This window comes from Stenella coeruleoalba, assembly GCF_951394435.1.
Source record: "Stenella coeruleoalba genome assembly, chromosome: 8".
Taxonomy (NCBI): domain Eukaryota; kingdom Metazoa; phylum Chordata; class Mammalia; order Artiodactyla; family Delphinidae; genus Stenella; species Stenella coeruleoalba.
Genome location: NC_137154.1, coordinates 94,923,068 through 94,943,704, shown reverse-complemented (window position 1 = coordinate 94,943,704; position 20,637 = coordinate 94,923,068). Strand labels below are relative to the sequence as shown.

General features: G+C 43.2%; 1 protein-coding gene across 2 annotated transcripts in view; it reads right to left on the bottom strand.

Annotated features, from left to right (window-relative positions):
- Positions 1–153: 153 nt before the first annotated feature.
- CBL (Cbl proto-oncogene) overlaps positions 154–20,637 on the bottom strand; it is an 89,140-nt gene continuing 68,656 nt past the window's right edge. For both annotated transcript variants that reach the window (XM_079929479.1, XM_079929480.1), the window contains 4 exons: positions 10,952–11,092; positions 10,473–10,573; positions 9,572–9,754; positions 154–8,587 (listed from right to left, as the gene is read on the bottom strand). In XM_079929479.1, the coding sequence (XP_079785605.1) occupies positions 8,319–8,587; positions 9,572–9,754; positions 10,473–10,573; positions 10,952–11,092 (694 nt within the window). In that variant the 3' untranslated portion in view covers positions 154–8,318. The remainder of the gene's footprint in view (positions 8,588–9,571; positions 9,755–10,472; positions 10,574–10,951; positions 11,093–20,637) is intronic.

Sequence of the window (20,637 nt, the reverse complement as noted above, 5' to 3'; positions counted from 1 at the left end):
GCAAGGAGCTATTGCCCCTCCCCTGTCACTGAGACTGCCCTCAAGGTAGCAAAACAGACTTCTGCTGATGAACTGGTACGAGTAGGCATCTGGCCCCATAGCTCCCCGATATATCACTCCCTAACCCACAAATGACCAAGAACTCGGGTCTGCTACAACAAAAGAAACTTTATTTAAAAATATTTTTTTACAGACATGGGCGCCTGAAAAAGCTCTTTAGTTAACTGTGTATGGAAATGAAAAAAATTAATAAATAACATTAGTATAACAGAACCTCTAAACATTAATACACTGGCAAAACAAAAACGGACTTAAAATGAAAATGAATCTTAAAGCTCTGCTATTCTCTGTAAGAATATTTACCTTCTGTTTTATTCTTTACAGGTGAGAATGATTAAATACTGCTAATATAATTTTTTTATATTAATGACACATTTTTAAAATAGTCCACAAAAATCTCATCTAAGTTTTCATTTTGTTTTATTTTTAACACTGATATACAAATGGGACTCTTCATTCTGGAGAAAAGTATCAAGTTCTCTCCAGCCCCACCCAGGCCAAGAATGTCAAAATCCTGAATAAGGAGGACTTTGAAAAGAATTGTTTCTATCTCCCAATTCTTTATTAGTTAAAGGCAGGGAAGAAGTGAGAAAAGGAAAAGAGATAAGTAAAATGTCATCATACAGAAAACTTTTTTTTTTTTGGTCGAAACCTACAGTGGCCACGATACTGAGGACAGGCTTCTGTTCCGGTATGTGGTCCTTGCTGCCCTTCCCAGGGGAAAACTCGCCCCTGCAGAGGGCACTAGTTGCTTAATGCTCTATGTCTGAAGTTTTCAAATGAAAGGAAAGCCAAGTCTAAGGGACAGGCAGGAGGTCTAGGCCAGTTCAGGACCCAGCAAAAAGACAAGACAAAACGAACAACCAAACCACCTCCCCTTTTCGGGAGGGTCCACCCTACACTGTTCCATGAAGTTGGGTCATTAATAGGATCGGGAGGCTGGGTCACTTGAAATGGTCCAGAGTATGCCTGGAAATCATGGAACGTTCTGTCTCTTCCTGCTGAACACAGAACATTCAACCTGATAACTGAGATTCTGACTGGAACCAACCAGATGATCCTGGGATACAATGCTCATTTCTTCCAACTAAGCACCGTGGCAGGGAGAAGGGACCGCGGACACGCTGCACCTGGGGGCCACCTCCCCAGGCACACGGAGCACTTCCTCTCCCCTAGACCAGAGGGACTAATGACACTCAAGGTAGAGGAGCTAAGACTCTGGTATTTCCATATTAAGTCCTAAAATGCAGCCTGGGATACAGTGCTGCCTTAGAAAGGCACAAAATGTTTGGCTTTTTTTTTTTTTTTTTCAGTGTGCTAAAAATTGTTTTGTTTTGAATAAAGGAAAAAAAAGATATATAAGGTTAAAAATCCCAAGTCACCACAGCCAGAAAGCAGATGTAGGAGGTACCTCATAGCTGCCACACCCCTACCACACGTTTCAGCAGGAGGTCAAGGCCAAGACACTAAAACAGTGCTGAGAAGGGCAGGTCAGGAGAGGAGGTATCCACTCTCATGGGCATGGCTCACTCACCCAGACAGCAGAAGGAACAAGCCAAGGAAGAGAAAACATGTGGTCTACAGACTTGTAAGCAGTTCTCTGCCTCTTCAGTTTCCAGACAGCCATAAGCATGGCCACCCTCACCCAGGACAGGGTCAGAGGTAGACAGGGCGGAGGGAACTGACACAAAGGGCACATCAGCGCCCATGCCAGAGTGCCAGGCGTGGGCACACTGCACACCCCACTTCAGGGCTTCAGCATGGAGGCAGCGCAGGGCCTGAGGAGGCTCAGAGAGCACGTAAGGAGCAGTACTCCTCTGGCCTCCCAAACCGGCCCAGGGGCAGAAGGAGAACTGCGGGAGAGCGCCTCACACATTCATTTTGGGGACTGAATAAGAACACGGGGCCGGGCAATCAGAACTCTGATTTGTTCCACTGCCAAACCAGTAGGAGACGGGAGGTTCGCTTTCAGCCTCTGCTCTCCACAAACACAGGGAGCGGTCAGCCACATTCTTCTCAAGCACTGAACAAGGGAAGAGGCAGCGAGATCTCCAAACAGTTGTTAGTCTGTTAGTCAACAGCTGGCCCTCTGGCACCATGCTCTCCAGCCAACTGCGAGTAAGCCTCCAGGCAGGCCTCGCTCTCCCCACCCAGATCTCCCCCACTTACTCCTGGGCTACTTTTTGGAACCAAGAAAAACTGGTGCTCGCCTTTGAAACCAACCCAGATTTCCTAGAACTCTGTGAAGGCGAGTGGCACCGCTATCCCTCTGCCCCTTAATTCTGGCGCCTAGAAGGGAATTTCGAACACACAGGCCCCAGCCTTCATCACGGGCCTCGGTGTATATCTTTGGATTATTAGGTTACTTCTGTGTACATCAAATGACTCCAGTAGTTTAAAAAAGTTATAAGTGATTATGAAATGCCTTAATAACACAGGACAGCCTCCCGGATGAGATAAATAAGATCAAAAGATTCAGGCAAGCAGAAGCACAGTTTTAAAAAACCAAAAAATAAAGGCTTTACTATAGGACGACAAAGGAAGCAACTGGACAGGGCGGACAACTGCATCCTGTCTAAAGAGCTCTCGGTAAAAAGTTTCTCTAAATTGGAATCTATACCTAATTTATATCCTGGCAACTGTCCCAACTTTGTAAATTCTTACTGGCAAAGTAGTTTCTGAGGTACCTCGGAAGGCCTGCCTAAGAATATTACTGCAGAGCTCCCCTCATAGAGGAAAGACCAGATAAAAGGGTGGGGAGGAGGGCTTGGAGGGCGGCAGGCCACGGGCCCATAGAATGAGTATGTTCTCAGCACTAAAACCTGAAGAGAGCCCAGAAGTCCATGGGTAGGGGCTACAGTGGATTTGTGGATCTGCTCTCTAAATGAAATCAAAGAAGCCTAGAAACCTGAGACTGAATGAAGGCTAAGAAATGTCACCTAAGAAAAGATCAGCTCCAGAACAGGAGAAACTGGTCCTAAAGAGGGAGGTAAGAAATCTTGGATGCCAAGACTCATAAAGGGAAGAAAAACAGGAAATAAAGCAACAAAGAAGACAGTAACCTAAATTAACTTTAACCTAAGCATTTCCTCCAAGTCCCAGACATAGTCCCATGCCTGCCTTTCCACTCTCAGAAGAGCAGTAATGGTAAGTTTTACTACTAGAGTAAAGTATTTTAGGGTATCTATCCCCGCCTCCCTGAGAACCTCCCCCTGCCCCTACTTCCCATCTGAACCAGCATGCCGCTTCTGCCCTGTGTGGCAAAGTCGGGGGTCGATACCTGATCCATGTGCTGGGCTGATCATAGTCTTTCTTGAGAATATGAACCAAGAGGCACTGGGAATCTGTTAAAACGGTGATCCCATTTAATGGTGAGCTGGGGGTCGTGAGGACTGGGGTGCCTGTGTTGGGGCCATGCATACCGACAGACCGACGAGCAGGAGAAAGGACTAGCTGCAAAGTTTCTCAGCTCCACGCAGAATCAACTGTACCGCTTATCCTGGGTTCTGGGAAATACCCTGCATCCTTATGATTCCTTCCTTTCCCCTGCTTTAATCCTTCTGTTTCTTGCATCCAAAGGACTGCTCAACAGGACGGTCAAAGATACAGCCCTGACCTTCCTCCACTATGCATCCATCTCCGTGCATTACATGGCTACACGCATTTCTAAAGAGAGACTGCTAATGCAGACTGAGATCAAAGTAGAAATGGTAATGCTTTATGCCAACTGAGAATACTTTAGATAGAATTTCTAGGGCCTGAAAGTCTAGGAGGATAATAACGTGTTGACTTTCATACTAAGTTCTATGGTCTCTAAGCTCCGTACCCCTAGAGATACAGGCTGACGTTTCTGAGAACTGACTGAGTTCAACCTACGCTACTGCCTGGCTCTTGGGAGACCAAACAACTGGTTGAAGATCAGGACCCAGAAACAGGTGCCCATCCCTCTCGCACACCTTCAGCCCTTCTAAGACACAGGATCAGCTGAAAGGTTGTTGAAGGATTGGAAAACAAGTTCCATATAGAATGGGAGATGGTGAGAGGTCCCAGAAGGGTGATGAGAAAACTTCCTTACAAAGGGGATCAGAGGTACAGGCAGCTCAGTAAAAAGATCAAGGAAGGCACTAGAGTGGAAAGGGGTCTGTAGGCAGATGCTTTACTTAAACATTTAACTGCCCTATTGTGCAACTCTGAGCCGACATACCAACCCACCACCAAACAGATTCTACTTAAACACATAAAAATGGTGGGTATCCATGAGATTTACATGGAGGAATCTCCCAGACATTGTCAAAGCTATGGGAAGACAATAGGGGTTAATGGGAGTGTCTTGAACTGATTTTTAACCAGGACAGCTCTATAAGGAAATGTCTACATAAAAGAGCTGTGAATGTAACCTGCACAATCTTATTGGGAACGGCTATTTTAGGGCCAAATGCACATGCTAGACAGCCCAAGTACAACCGCTCAACATCAGTAAACCACCATATGGTGGCAGGGGAGAACACAGAGCTGACACTTCAGGCTCATGGTAATCACTCATAAACACTTGCTGAATGAACAAACACAATGCTAGAGCCAAGCCAATAGTCACAACGCCGTTATTCCATGGGCAGTGGTCACTGCAGAGTCAGAAGGGCCAACAGCAAGAAGGGGGACTTACAGTTTGGGAAGAGGGCCTATATCCCTCCGCCTACAGTTTGGGAAGAGGGCCTATATCCCTCCGCCTGTCATGATGTGAGGTAGGAGATATTCTGCACTAACACCATGGCTGATCACACACAGAAAGGTCTACATCTTGTTAAAGAGAACATATAGCTGGTCCCTATTTTGCAAGCAAATATACAAAAATTCATGTGGAAGATTGCTGACTGGACCATAAAATATATTTTACCTTTCTATAGAGGAAATAAATATTTTAAGTGCGAGGAATAGCAACCCCCCAGCTTTTTTTTTAAATCCACAAAACAGCTAAATGATACTAATAGTACCACCCCACACCCTGGGTCCTGGTGTTGAGAGTCTGTACAGGGAGCAAAAGAGCAGAAGAATGGCAGAATACGTAGAGTGACACTGGGGGACAGAGAGAGCTAGTGGAAGAGAATGGCCATCCACAGATATATATCACTATTTATATAAATATTAACACATAAATGCTGAGACGATAAACTGCCTAATCTATTATTTACCTAAAGGGAGGTATATCATTGAGCCCACAGGGTTTTTCCACTTTGATAACTCCTGACTTTAATGGAAGGAGTACAGCAAGTGCAGCTGATTAAGTACTGCGAAGCAGGCACCCGGCAACAAGGCCGGCTGTGTAAAGCCCAGGGAGACGTGGGGAAGCAGAAGGCCAGGTTGAACAGAACAGCCTAGTGCACTTGAGAAAAAGGAAAACATCAAAGTGGTTTTTACCTTACTTACCTGACAGGTAACAGAGGAGGAACCATTTGTAATTAAGAGCGGGAAAGGGGATGTGTTTGCCGAAAATGGCGAAATTCAAAGCCCACTTGTGAAAGGTCAATTTTAGTTAAAATCACAGCAGAGTCAAAGAATTAAAAGTTGCCATACAAATGGAGGACGAAGAATGGGTTATCGGTGCCTTAGTCAAAGGAAAATTTAAGAAGTTAAAGTTTTGGAAATATCCTCAACACAAAAGCCACGCAAAAACTTTCCTGAGCCTCACCTGGCAATCTCAGGCATGGACCCAGGCGTGACCTCAGAGCATCCAAAGAGAAAACCCCTCACAGAATGGTCTTAGACCCTGAACACCTGCAGATACATGGCCGACAAGCTAAGAACCAAGCCATGCAATGGTGCACACCTAGTTCAACCTGGACCCCCACGTTCAACACAGGGATCCGGCACCTAGTTTGGGGGCTGACCTGACGCGCCTCAAGCGTATTCCGTTATGAAAAGAAAGGGTGAACCTGCCTTTAGCCTAGGTAAGTGAGGACATAATCTTCAAAGAAGATTTGGGATGCACTCTGAAAAGGCAACAGATATGCAGAACCAGTGCTTTGTTCTCTCGATAGATCTTCAGACCACGGGCAGTATCTACAGACAAGGAAAAATTCCAGTGTGGAGAGGTATGCAGACTGCTGTCATTTTCTCTAGCTCTCTGTCTAGGCCTTCGACATCTAAACAAGGTGCAAAACTGAACGCTACCACAAGTGAAACACTACGCTGGCTTTGAGAAGGAGATGCTAGTTACTGTTTCCTACTCTCTGCCGCTTTCCTCTGCCCTCTCCATCGCGATTCAGGCCCTCCTGCACCTGGTGGGGGCTGTATTATTTTCTGCCACGTAGAGGAGACACTGGGTAACCACAGCAAGTCAGCAAAAAGCCCTGAACTATCTCCTCTGGGAACATAAATGGCTCTGAGGCAAGAGGAGAAAATCAAAAGACCTAGGAGTAGCTGAAAGCCAAGAGAAGAGTTAGATAAAGTTTTCGGTCCAAAGATGACAAGATGGGAAAGAAAACAGGTGTAAGGAAAGTCATTTCTCTTTGGATCTCATGACAAAACCATGATTTAGATTGTGAGGAAGGTAGATTTATCAAAGTGCAGGCTTGCTTCTGACAAGGAGGAAGGTTACACACTGCTATAGGGAAGTCAGTAAGAGGCCCTGGCCAGAGAACTAACTGAACTCAAGTGGTATCTTGGCAGGATCTGCAGGAACGTACCAACGGTGCCCCACACAAGACTCTGAGTCTTCTTTACAAACTGGCGATGGCACAAGCTGCAGGGCTTTTCACATGTTGTCTGTCCGCAGTGAAGTCATTTATTACACCCAGTGATGTCTAATTACTGTGGGGAATGCAGTCACTAAAGAGTACATAGGACCTAACGTGAAGAAGAAAGGGGAAGGAAAGGAAGAAGGAAACGTTACATTCCCAAAGCCATAGGCACAAGAGAAAAGCAAGGGTGGCACCAAGGTAGGGTTGGTGCTAATTACCAGCAGAATGCTGTGCTACCATGGGTGGTATTCCCCCCATTCCTTAAAGGGCAAAGGAAAAAATCATCTCTGAAACTACAACCTGGCTCATATTCAAAGGGAGACACCCATATAAGCTGAAATCCACTGGGAAGAAAAACTGAAGAGATAAATCTTTATTGTCTGTTTTGTGCATTTTATGTACAACAAGGTAAAGAGCGTGTGAATGGAGCTTCCTAAGAGCTTCATGGTATTTGGGCCAGAAAGCCATGCTGGAAACAAATGTTTTCCCTTCCCATTAAGTAGAAAACCTCGTGACCTACATTAGAACACACACCTGGCACCAAGGCAACTGACTCCCACAGACTATTTTCTGGGGAGGGCGTGGAATGTATCTGAAGGCCTCTATCTCAAATCAGTCACTATGTCATTAGGATAACTAAAACACCTTTTTCAAAACAGACTCAATGTTCCTATAGAAACAGTGCTTTGGAGTGACCAGTGTTCGCTGCGAGTATCAAACAGGACCATAATGATAGAGCAACAGTACTTTTTTCCCACCTATCTACCAAACAAATCAACACCATCACACACAATAAAGAACATCCTATAAGCTGCTCGGCTTCAGTAAGGCTGGTCATAGCAAGCCCACTGCCAATGACAAGACGCCAAGGAGGAGGAGGGGGGAGGAGACTGAGGAAAGGACAGAGGGAGGGTGTTTTAAAAATACAAGACTTCAGCTATGCACATTATAATCCAAGCCAAAGGGGAGTGTTGGAGTTGTAATACACACTGGGGTTGGGTATAAAACCACAGTTGCTGGCAGTCTTTAAGATTCCTTCTTAAACCTCTTGTGCTAATTCCCTGCCTGGGATTAACACACACAGCAGGTAAATCTTATAATCACAGGACACACACAACCACAGACAGACAGACAGACAGACAAGACGCACACAACCACATCCTTAACCTAAGAAAGTCTTAAGTCCTCAATTAGGATTTACAGCACAGTGCTTCTCCGACTGCTTTCTGGACCGTTCCCCAGGTAGGCTACCACTTAATAAAAATCCACACTCTCTCCAAGTGGGGAGGGACTGAAGGACACCTTCAAATGCACTCTCAAAACAAATAAAATAATAAAACATCCTAGCTGCTCCATTCTCATTCCACTGCTTTGAAATCCTGGAACCACAGATGTGATATCCCACACAGGGCAAGACCTCATTGTGAAGTCTCCAAAGGAACCTCTCTGCCCTTTTAGGTGCTACTCGAGCAAGAGCTCCCGGCTCCTCGGTCCTCTAAGCTGCGGCACGGAGTGGGTGTGCTAGGTGGCTACATGGGCAGGAGAAGAAATAGAAACAAATTCCCGGAGGATGTTTTTGGCCATTTCAATATTGTTGTGGGCGATGACCAGAGCTTTCTGAATGTCCTGGTAGGAGTATCCCTGACTCATGAGGCTCTCAATCTCACTGGAGAGCTGCGGTGAGGTGGCGGCGGTGCTTTGCTGACAGCTACCTGCTTTTCGTTCAGAGTTGATTCTCCGAGGGAACGGCTTGGGTGGCCTCTCAGGAACTTGGGAACCCTCAGCGAAGTCTGGAAGAAAGAGGAAAGAGAATGTTTGCAACTCGGGGCGGGGCGGGAATCCTCATCCGATAACGATGTGCTAATACGAGATATTACGGACCTACTGTCCGTCAGGTACACGTGCGGTCACAAGGTGGGGTTTTACCGTTTCAAGGGCTTCTGTCTACAGCCTCCTCCCCTCGCAGCACAACAACCTTCTAAAGACACCACGCGCCTGTCCTACCGACAGGGACCACGCTGCCCTCCGCACAGAACACCTGCACCCGCACCACGCTTTACACTGAGCACCAAGTTTTCACACACATCACTGCCTGAATTAGTTAAAAAACACTTCTGAGGGGCCAGAGAAGACGCTAAACTTCTCCCTATACAAATAAGGAAGCAGAAAGAAGCCTAGGTTGCAGTGAAGAAGCATTAAACAAGGTTGGGTGGGTGGGGACCACTGCCTGTTTGGGCAACTGGACGCCATGTATCCTTTTCACCAGCTGTCCTGAAGGCTGTCTTCCATTTCTAAAGTGACAGCAACTCTGGCTGCTGCCCTCCCAGGCGGCCACAGGTGCAAGAAGAACAGTCCTTAACAGTCAAGGCTCAAATGCGGGCTGGCTCCAGGCCTACTCAGTGTGCTTTCCAGAGCTGGCACACCTCCTCTCCAATGGGACAGGGACAGCGCCCAGAGTGTGGTCTGAACCATCAAAATGAATTACTACTGTCATCACGCACGCTCAAAAGAGCCAGAAATCCTATTAATACTTACCCCCAGTGCAGGAAGAGCCAGGGTTTAAGGAACAACCTCATTTCTAAGTCTGGCAAAATCCTAAAGAGCCTGAATACAGTTTAACTTCCTAATTTGGGACCCAGGACCAGCTTTCCTCACACTTCAGTCCACTCCTTCCAGCTACTGACTTACTGTCACCAGGCAGTCATCTCTGTTTCAGTATAAATAAGAAGGCATACAGCATTTCAGGACAAACCCAAGGTAGCCTGGAGACTCACTCGTTGTGGGATCACCTTCCAGAGACAGCCAGCCGAAGGAGGAGCTGGCGTTGGAGATGTCAGAGAGCGTGCGGCGGGCCAGCACTGCGGGCACAGGTGGCTTGGGGACATCGTACCCGTCGTCTTCATTTTCTGATTCCTCAGGGCCAGTGTTGGCATGGGCTGCAGCCAAATTCCCTTCACCTAGAGAACAGTTTGTGCAGTTATCTTCTTTCTCCAACGTACTTCACCTTCTAACATTTCAGTACGGGGGCATCCGTTCATTCAAACACACACGGAATCAAATGGTTACCGAATAACCACTAGGGGCCAAACACCGTGTGGCCCTGTGCATAGAGATAAAAGAAACAGGGAAAATAAGATCTGCACCAATCCTGCAGCTCTACTTTTCTGAACATGTCAAAAGCTACCCTTGCCAAGGTTAACAGTCACTGATGTCCAAGACTCAAGCACCACTTTATAGCATTCATTCAACATTTTCATCTGCAGTTCACCTTGGAAGATCAGCCAAAGGGCCCTGTTGTGTGCACTGCCTTCCTGAACTTTCAACTTGGTAAGCTAGTTAGTATGGGAATTGAGTATTCACCACCCACACACACAAGAATTTCATCAGTGTTGAAAAGCAATGGGAATAAGAGGGAGCTAGCTGTCAGCACTGCCGATCCAGGCCATATAACACAAAGGCCTCCAGGCCCTAGAAGGATGAAAAACACAAAAGGAACTAGCTGTGTAAATGGGAAATAAAACAGAGGAGGTGGTTTTACTGCCATAGATCAAAGGTATTTTGCCAAGAAAATTATTTACGAATATTCCGCGTAGGTCAAGTTCTCATTGGCCAAACATTACAGGCTCATTCCTCCGGCACATCAATGATTGTTAACGTAGCAGAACGACTACTCACCAAAGGTGCCGCTCTCTGTGACAGACGGTGCCGCCTGGGACTGAATATTATACATTGCTTCGTATGTACAACTATCGATCTGCTGGTTACAATCACAGGCTCTGGACCAGAAGGAAAGTGGCATAATGATCTTCAGAAACAGAACTCTGTTATCCGCAAACTTATTAAGATATACCTATTCACAACTTCTCTAGACCCTGACTCTATCAAGAATCTCCATCCTCCTCTTGCCAGTATCACTAGTACATATCAAAAGATTGACTCTTGTTACTAGTAGTAGCTGTGTATGTTTTTGAAATTACTGTGATGTTGAAGAAACATTAAGTGGAATTGCTTACAGCTGCAAGAAGCTTAAAACATTAGAGGTTACACACATCTTTCTGCTTCATTTCTGGCTGGGTAATGCTATGTGCAGGCAGCAAGCCAAACAGGTGAGTTGGTGTCAACTGAATTCCCAAATAGGATTGTTGTGAACCTACCGTGAACTCTGGGTTGTCTCCAGAGGCCACTTCACTTCTGGCTTTTGAAGTCCCACAGGCCTAGAGGAAGGAGTCATATACTCTGTGTCCTCCTCACTTTCACACTGCTCCCCAGGTGGCGGCTTTGGCACAGGAAGAGGTCTGGAAGATGAAGAATAAAAAACAGAAAAAGAAAACAAAAAGAATGAACTGCTTTGCAACTATTTGAAATAATTTGAAAATCATTGTAGAAGAAATATATAACATCCTACAATGTTCAAGATACTCCTAGTGAAAAACAGCATGTACAGCACGATTCCATACACACAAAACTGGCAATGAGCATGTCACATGTTGCTGATCACGGTCTGACTCTAGGTGGTAAGATTATGGATAACTTATTTCTTTAGCATCACTTATCTGTGTTTTCTAAATATTATTATAATTAACACATACTATTTTCATAAAGAGAAAAGGATCATTAAAAGGGTAATCCAAAAATTTTAATTCTTTTTGTTGATGATGTTAATAAAAAGATACAATTGCACCTCTTACTCATTAAGCATTTTGGCAGTACACACTTTAAACCATTCACATTCTCTTGTCACAGTAATTCTACCTTGGCTGCATCTCTGGCTATGTAAAAAGATGTTCACTGAAGCAAAGTTATTACAGTAAAAGCTTTTAAACAAAATAAATATACAACAACAGGGAATGATTAAATATATGATGTTACAGCTACATTACATAATAATATGCAATAATTAAAAGTGAGGATTTGGGGGACTTCCCTGGTGGCACAGTGGATAAGACTCTGCACTCCCAACGCAGGGGGCCCACGTTCAATCCCTGGTCAGAGAATTAGATCCCACATGTATGCCACAACTAAAGAGTCCGTGTGCCACCACTAAGGTGCCTGAAAGACGCAACTAAGGAGCTCTGGAGCTGCAACTAAGGAGCCCACCCGCCACAACTAAGGAGCCCACGTGCTGCAACTAAGGAGTCTGTGAGCCGCAACTAAGGAGCCTGCCCGCTGCAACTAAGACCCCATGCAACCAAATAAATAAATAAATATCAAAAAAAAAATAAAGTGAGGATTTTGAAGAACTTTTTAACTGATAGGAAGAAATGCCCAAGATATAATGCTAAGTTTAAAAAAAGGGAAAACATAAAACTACATCTTGATCTAAAACATATATACACTTTACATGTCTGTAGCTATGGCCAAGTAACAAGCACTGTCTAACCGTCTGCCTAGAACAGCTAGCTATAAAAGCAGGAAAATATGCAAAAGAAAGAAGGCATTGGAGAGCAACCAGGCAGCCAAGATTTGAGAGGCCAAGATTCCAGAGAAAAGGAGAATACACTACAGTAAGCCCCATATTAGGGGTTCTGAACTTGGGGTTTCAAGGTAGTTTCAAGAGACTGAGGAGAGAGGGATTGGAATTTGGGCCAAGGCACGAGGGGTCAAAAATCCTGGAGAAGGGAACAGTAGAGAAGTAGGTTTGAAATTCTGCCTGTAATTTTCCCCAGAGCTACTGCGAATCCTTAAACCACGTATGAGTGGGACTAGATTCTGATAAACCAGGCAAAAAGTAGTAGTACTTTGGTTGTCTTGCCAAACTAGAGAGACAAAGTTGGAGGTAACAGACATGGCCTTTAAAATAATTATAATTTATATATTCCATTAAAACAGAGGATGGAGAATTTTATTAGAAAACTACAGAATAATTTTTTTTTTTTAATTCACATAGAAATTCTAGGACCTAAAAACACAGTATTTGTAAATACAATGGATGGATCCTGGGGCAGATTAGAAACTGCAAAACAGAAGATTAGGGAACTGAAATAGAGCAGAAACTATTCAGATTCAACTAAACAGAGGAAAAAGAATGGAAAACACAAAAATGAGCATAAGAGCTATATGAGGTGTGGTGAAAAGGTAGAACTTTCAGGTAACTGGAGTCACAGAGCGAGAGGAGAAAGAGACTGCACTATTCAGTGTATTTTAAGAAACAGCGTACCCCTGAAACTAACACAACATTGTAAATCAATTACACTCCAATAAAAATTTTTTAAAAAAGAAAAAAGAAATAGTGGCTGAGATTTTCTATGCTGAATTTTTCTTTCTTTCTTCTTCCTTTTCTTTTTTTTGGCCGCGCTGCCCGGCTTGTGGGAGTTTACTTCCCGACCAGGGATTGAACCTGGGCCCTCAGCAGTGAGGGTGCAGGGCCCTAGCTACTAGACCGCCATGGAATTCCCAGTGGCTGAGATTTTCTAAAACTGATTAAAAACATCCAATGACAAAATCCATAAACTCTACAAACCTTAGAAGGATAAATATAAAGAAAACTACACAGACGCATTATAGTGAAACTGCTGGGATCCAAAAACAAAAAGGTTTTATAAGTAGTCAGAAAAAGAATCATGCTCTTAAAGGGGCAACATTACGCTAATTTTCCAACAGAAACAATGAAAGTCAGAGGGCAGTGGGATGATATTTTTAAAGTGCTGAAAGAAAATAACTCCAGTTCAGAATACAGCTGACCTCTGAACAACATGTGCTTGAACTGCACGGGTCCACTTTTACCCAGATTTTTCCCCATAAATACACACTACAGTACGACACAAGCCACAGTTGGCTGATTCTGCAGATGTGAAACTGTGGATACAGAGGGCCCACTGTAGTTATATCTGGATATTCCACTGCGGGGAGGGTCAGCGTCCCTAACCCCCAAGTTGTTCAAGGGTCAAGTGTACTATGTTTAGTGAAAATATCTTAAAAAAAATGAAAGTGAAATAAAAGATATTTTAAGTCAAGCAAAATTTGAGAGAATCCATTAATAGAAGATACACTAACAGCCCCTCCTCTTTCTCTCCCCGTCACACCCTGTCTCTCTAAAGGAAGTGATTTGGGCAGAAGGAAAAAGGTTCCAGGTGGAAGTGTGGTAAAACAGGAAGAAATGAGGAGTGCTATAGTATAAATATGTGGGAAATTTAAATGTCCAGGAAGTGTTAAGAGGGACTGATTCAAAGTAGACTCTAATGAGTCAAAGGGATATGTTGGAATCCCTAAGGTAACTGTTAAAAGAGTATTAGGAGCGAAACGGTATAATAAAAAATACTTTAATCCCAAAGAAAGAAAGTAGGAAAAAATGAGCACAGAAAAGATGGGGAAAATGGAGAAAAGAGTAGGAACAAATATTCCAATTATTTTTAAACAAACAAAAAAAAAATGCTAGACTGGATTTAGGAGGGAAGAAAGCCAACAAGTATATACTACTTACGAGAAACATACCTTCAATGAGGACACAGAAAAGTTGAAAGTAAAAGGATGGAAAAAGATCATGCAAACACTACAAGAGAGCTGATGTGGCCATTTTAATACAAGTAAAAACAGACTAAAGCTGGTTAGAAGCAGAACTAGAGAGTAAATGGAATAATCAAAACAATTATCATTTAGTTGATAATTCTAAATTTCTATGTATCCTAATTACATATACTAAATACATATACAATACAAACTGATAGACCTAAAGGAAAAAAGAGAAACCCACAATTATAGGGGGAGAATTTAACACACTCCTCTTGGTATTTGACAGAACATGTAGACTTAAAAAAAAAAAAATCAGCAGGAAGATAGTATAGTTGAATACAATTAAAAAATGACACATACAGAATGCTGTGCCCAACAACTGCAGAATATACATTTTTATAAAATGAAGGTAGTAATATGTATGGAATTTACCATAAACTAGTCAATAAAGGTCTCAACAAATAGCACAAATTGAAATCACAGAGTATGGTTTCTGACCACACTGGAATGAAACTAGGAAGCAGTAACAGAAGAGTAACCAGAAAATCTTCCAATGTTTGAAAATCAGGCAACACATAAATAACTGATGAGTCAAAGAAGAAATCACAAACGGAAAACCATATATTTTGAAGTGAATGATAATGAAAACAGGACATATCAAAATTTGTGGAATGCAGCTACAGCATCTGTTATGGACTGAATGTTTGTGTCCTCCCCAAAATTACTTTTGAGGTCCTAATCCTGAATGTGGCTGTCTGTGAACATGGGGCCACATCTGAGGAATTAAGGTTAGATGAGGTCCTGAGGATGAGCCCCTGACTCAGTAGGATTGGTGTGCTTATAAGAAGAGACACCAGAGAGCTTGCTGTTGCTCTCTTTACCTCTCTGTGTGTGCATGTGTCAAGGAAAGGCCATGTGAGGACATACTGAGAAGGTTATGCAAGCATGTAAGCCAGTAAAGGATTCCTCACCAGAAACCAAATATGCTGACATCCTGATCTTGGACTTCCAGCCTCCAGAACTATGAGAAAATTAAATTCTGCTGCTTAAGCTGCCCAGTCTGTAGATAGTATTTTGTTATGGCAGCCTGAGCAGATTAATACAGCACGCATCTCATGGAGCTAGAAAAATAACAAATAAAACCTAAAGGAAGTTGGAAGAATAAAATAAAGAGGAGAAAGCATGAAACAAAAAGCAGATACGGGCTTCCCTGGTGGCGCAGTGGTTGAGAGTCTGCCTGCCGATGCAGGGGGACACGGGTTTGTGCCCCGGTCTGGGAAGATCCCATGTGCCATGGAGCGGCTGGGCCCGTGAGCCACGGCCGCTGAGCCTGCGCGTCTGGAGCCTGTGCTCCGCAACGGGAGAGGCCACAGCAGTGAGAGGCCCACGTACCGCAAAAACAAACAAACAAAAAGCAGATACTCAACGAGGATTCTGGGAAGACGGTAGAAGTTGTCTGATGTAACTATTTTGGAACTCTAGAGTCTGTTGAAGGTTTGTAACTTCCAGGTGAAGACTGGGAGGCTAAATTGCTGTTAATTTCAGCTCTTAGCATAGTAGCAGCTACCCATTCTCAACCCTGCCACATAGCAGGCAGCTGTGCAAATGTTCCTGGAGCAGCCTGCACACAGCTTGCAGGAGCCAGGGTGGCACAAAGGACTCAGCCCTCCAAATATTGGGAATCTGTGTTCTGATTGCTGCTCCTGTTCACAGAGGTGCTGACAAAGGGGCAGCAACCACTGTTGTTGCACCTCCCAGCATTGTTGTAAGCCCCTCCTGCTCTGGCTGAAGCGACTTCCATGAGATTTTAAAGGAAGATGTGGAGAAAATCAAGAAAATGATATGTGAATAAAATGTATCAATAGAGACAGAAAACCTAAGAAGAAACAAAAAAGAAATTCTGGAACTGAAAAGTACAAGTGAAATGAAAAAAAAAAAATTACTAGAGGGATTCAAAAGCAGATTTGAGCACCGAGAAGAAAGAATCAATGAACTTGAAAGACAGAACGATGGAAATTATCAAGGCTGAGGAACAAACAGAAAGAAAAAGTACTGAAGAAAACTGAACAGAGCCCAAGGGAGCTGTTGGACATAACACCACCAAAGGACCAACATATACATTGTGGGAGTCCCAGGAGAGAGAGAGAGAAAGGGGCAGAGAATATCTGAAGAAATAAGGGCCAAAAACTTCCCAAAATGATTAATATAAACATCCAAGAAGTTCATTAGACTCCAAGGAAAAGGAACTCAAAGAGACCCACATTTTCAAAAGACAAAGATAAAGAAGGAAGCAAAACATCACGTACAAGGGATCCTCAATAAGATTATGAGCAGACTTCTGATCAGAAGTTTTAGAGGCCTGAAGACAGTGGGCCGGTATATTCAAAGCGCTAAAAGAAAAAAAAGCTGTCAACCAAGACTCCTACACAGGCATACCTTGTTTTACTGCACTTCACAGATGGTGTTTTTTACAAATTGAAGATCTGTGGCAACCCTGTATCAAGCAAGGCTGCTGGCACCATCTTTCCAACAGCATTTGCTCACTTCAAGTCTCTGTGTCACACTTTGATAATTCTCAAAATATTTCAAGGTTTTCATTATTATATTTGTTACAGTGATCAGTGATCTCTGATTATACTATTGTAAAAATATTATGACTTGCTGAAGGCCTGCGTGACGGTTAGCATTTTTTAGCAATAAAGTATTTTTAAATTAAGGTATGTACATATATATTTTTAGACATAATGCTACTGCACACTTAAAACCACAATATCTCTAAGGTATGCCTGTATTTGGTAAAACTGTCTTTCAAAAGTGAGGGGGAGGGGCTTCCCTGGTGGCGCAGTGGTTGAGAGTCCGCCTGCTGATGCAGGGGACACGGGTTCGTGCCCCGGTCTGGGAAGATCCCACATGCTGTGGAGTGGCTGGGCCCGTGAGCCATGGCCGCTGAGCCTGCGCGTCCCGAGCCTGTGCTCCGCAACGGGAGAGACCACAACAGTGAGAGGCCCACGTATCGGGGGGAAAAAAAAAAAAAAAAAAAAGGTGAGGGAGAAATCAAGACATTCCCAGATAAACAAAAGCTGAGGGAGTACATGACCACTAGACCTGCCCTGAAAGAAATGCTCAAGTGAGTCCTGCAGGGTGAAATGAAGACACTAGACAGTAATTTCAAGCTGTATGGAGAAATAAAGACTTTAATAAGGGTAAGTACATGGAGAATTATAAAAGCTAGTACTATTGTAACAATGGTTTGTAACTGTACCTTCTGGTTTTTTCCACATGATTTAAGACAGCAATACATTTAAAGGGAAAGTGTAAGAGCCACTATTACTGTAACTTTGGTTTGTAACTCCAAATCTCTTTTTCTGCATAATTTAGGAAACTAATGCATTTAAAAGAACTAGTTCATGAACTCGTTTAAAAGAACTAGGGGCACACAATGTATGAAGATGTAATCTTGTGATCAACAACCAAAATGGGTGTGGTGGAGCTGTAAAGGAGAAGAGTTTTTGTATGCTATTGAAGTTAAGCCGGCATAAATTCAAATTATAGTGTTATACCTTTGGGATGTTAAATGTAATCCCTATGGTAACCACAAAGAAAATATCTATAGCGTATACACAAAAGGAAATGCAAAAGGAACTTAAACATTTCACCACAAAAACCCAACTAAACACAGAAGACAGTAATGCAGGAAATAAGCAACAAAAAACTACAGGGCATACAGAAACCAAATAGTACAATGACAGAAGTCTCTCCTTATCAGTAATTGCTTTAAATATAAATGAGTTAAACTCTCCAATCAAAAGACAGAGACTGGCAAATTGGATTAAAACACACGATCCAATTATATGCTGTCTATAAGAGACTCTGATATTATACTAATATCAGAAACAATAGACTTTAAATCAAAAAACGTTACAAGAGACAAAGAACATTATATACACTAGAAGATTTAAAACTTATAAACATTTATACACCAAATGACAGTAAAATATATGAAGTAAAACCTGACAGAACTAAAGGGAGAAACAGACAGCTCTACAATAACAGCTGGAGATTTCAATACACCACTCATAATAATGGACAGAACAAGAGGACAGAAGATAAGTAAAGAAACAGAGGACTTGGGCTTCCCTGGTGGCGCAGTAGTTAAGAATCCGCCTGCTAATGCAGGGGACACAGGTTCAAGCCCTGGTCCAGGAAGATCCCACATGCAGTGGAGCAACTAAGTCTGTGCGCCACAACTACTGAGCCTGCACTCTAGAGCCTGTGTGCCACAACTACTGAAGCCTGTGTGCCTAGAGCCCATGCTCCGCAACAAGAGAAGCCACCGCAATGAGAAGCATGCGCACTGCAATGAAGAGTAGCCCCCGCTCACCAAAACTAGAGGAAGCCTGTGCACAGCAACGACAACCCAACGCAGCCAAAATTAAACAAACAAAATAAATCAGAAAAAAAAAATCTGAATAGACCTATAACTAGTAAGGAGATTGAATCAGTAATCAAAAAATCTCCCAACAACAACAAAAAAAGCCCTAGACCTGACAGCTTCGCTGGTGAATTCTACCAAACATTTAATGACAAACTAATACCAAATCTTCTCAAACTTCTCCAAAATTGAAGAGGGAACCCATTCCATGAGGCCAGCATAACCATGATACAAAGCCAGACAAAGACATTACAAGAAAAGAAAACTACAGACCCATATCCCTTATGAACACGGATGCAAAAGTCCTCAACAGAATGCTAGCAAAAAGAATTCAGCAGCATATTAAAAAGATTATATACAATGAATTACCAAGTGGGATTTATACCTAGAATACAAGAATGGTTAAATATATGAAAATTGATCAATATACTACACCACATCAACAAAGAAAAAAATACCACATGATCATCTCATTGATGCAGAAAAAGCATCTGAAAAAACTTAACACCCTTTTACGATAAAAATACTCAACAAAATAGATAGAAGGAATGTACCTCAACATAGTAAAAGCCATATATGAAAAACCCATAGCCAACACTATACTCAATGGTGAAAGACTGAAAGCTTTTCGTGTAAGATCACAGACAAGGCAAGGATGCCCACTTTAACCATTTCTGTTCAGCATAGTACTGGAAGTTCTAGCCAAATCAATTACGCAAGAAAAAGAAATAAAAGGCATCCAAATTGGAAAGGAAGAAGTAAAATTATCTCCGTTTTTTCAGATGATGTGATCTTATATGTAGAATACCCTAAAGACTCAACAAAAAAGCTGTTAGAACTAATAAATCAACTCAGCGAGGTAGCAGGATACAAAGTCAACTCACAAAAGTCAGTTGCATTTCTATACATGAACAATAAACAACTTGGAAACGAAATTTCAGAAACAATTCCATTCGTAATGGCATCAAAAAGAAGAAAATACTTAGGAATTAACTTAACCAAAGAGGTGAAAGACTTGTACAATAAAAATTACAGGGCTTCCTTGGTGGCGCAGTGGTTAAGAATCCGCCTGCCAATGCAGGGGACACGGGTTCGAGCCCTGGTCCGCGAAGATCCCACATGCTGCGGAGCAACTAAGCCCGTGGGCCACAACTACTGAGCCTGTGCTCTAGAGCCTGCGATCCACAACTTCTGAGCCAACGTGCCACAACTACTGAAGCCCACGCGCCTAGAGCCGGTGCTCCGCAACAAAAGAAGCCACCGCAATAAGAAGCCCGTGCACCGCAACGAAGAGTAGCCCCCGCTCGCCGCAACTAGAGAAAGCCCGTGTGCAGCAACAAAGACCCAGTGCAGCCAAAAATAAATAAGTAAAATAAATAAATTTTTTTAAAAAATTACAAAACACCACTGAAAGAGATTAAAGAAGACAAATAAACAGAAACACATTCCATGTTCATAGATTGGAAGACTTAGTATTGTTAAGATGTTAGTACTACCCAAAGTGACCTACATATTAAATGCAATCCCTATCAAAATCCCAGTGACATTTTTTGCACAAATAGAAAAACTCCAGACTTCCCTGGCGATCCAGTAGGTAAGACTTTGCCTTCCAATGCAGTGGGTGTGGGTTCAATCCCTGGTTAGGGAGCTAAGATCCCACATGCCTCACGGCCAAAAAAAAAAAAAAAAAAAAAACCCCAAAACATAAAACAGAAGCAATATTGTAACAAATTCAATAGACTTTAAAAATGGTCCAGGGGGCTTCCCTGGTGGCGCAGTGGTTGAGAGTCCGCCTGCCGATGCAGGGGACACGGGTTCGTGCCCTGGTCCAGGAAGATCCCACATGGCGCAGAGTTGCTGCGCCCGTGAGCCATGGACGCTGAGCCTGCGCGTCCGAAGCCTGTGCTCCACAGCGGGAGAGGCCACAACCGTGAGAGGCCTGCGTACCGCAAAAAAAAA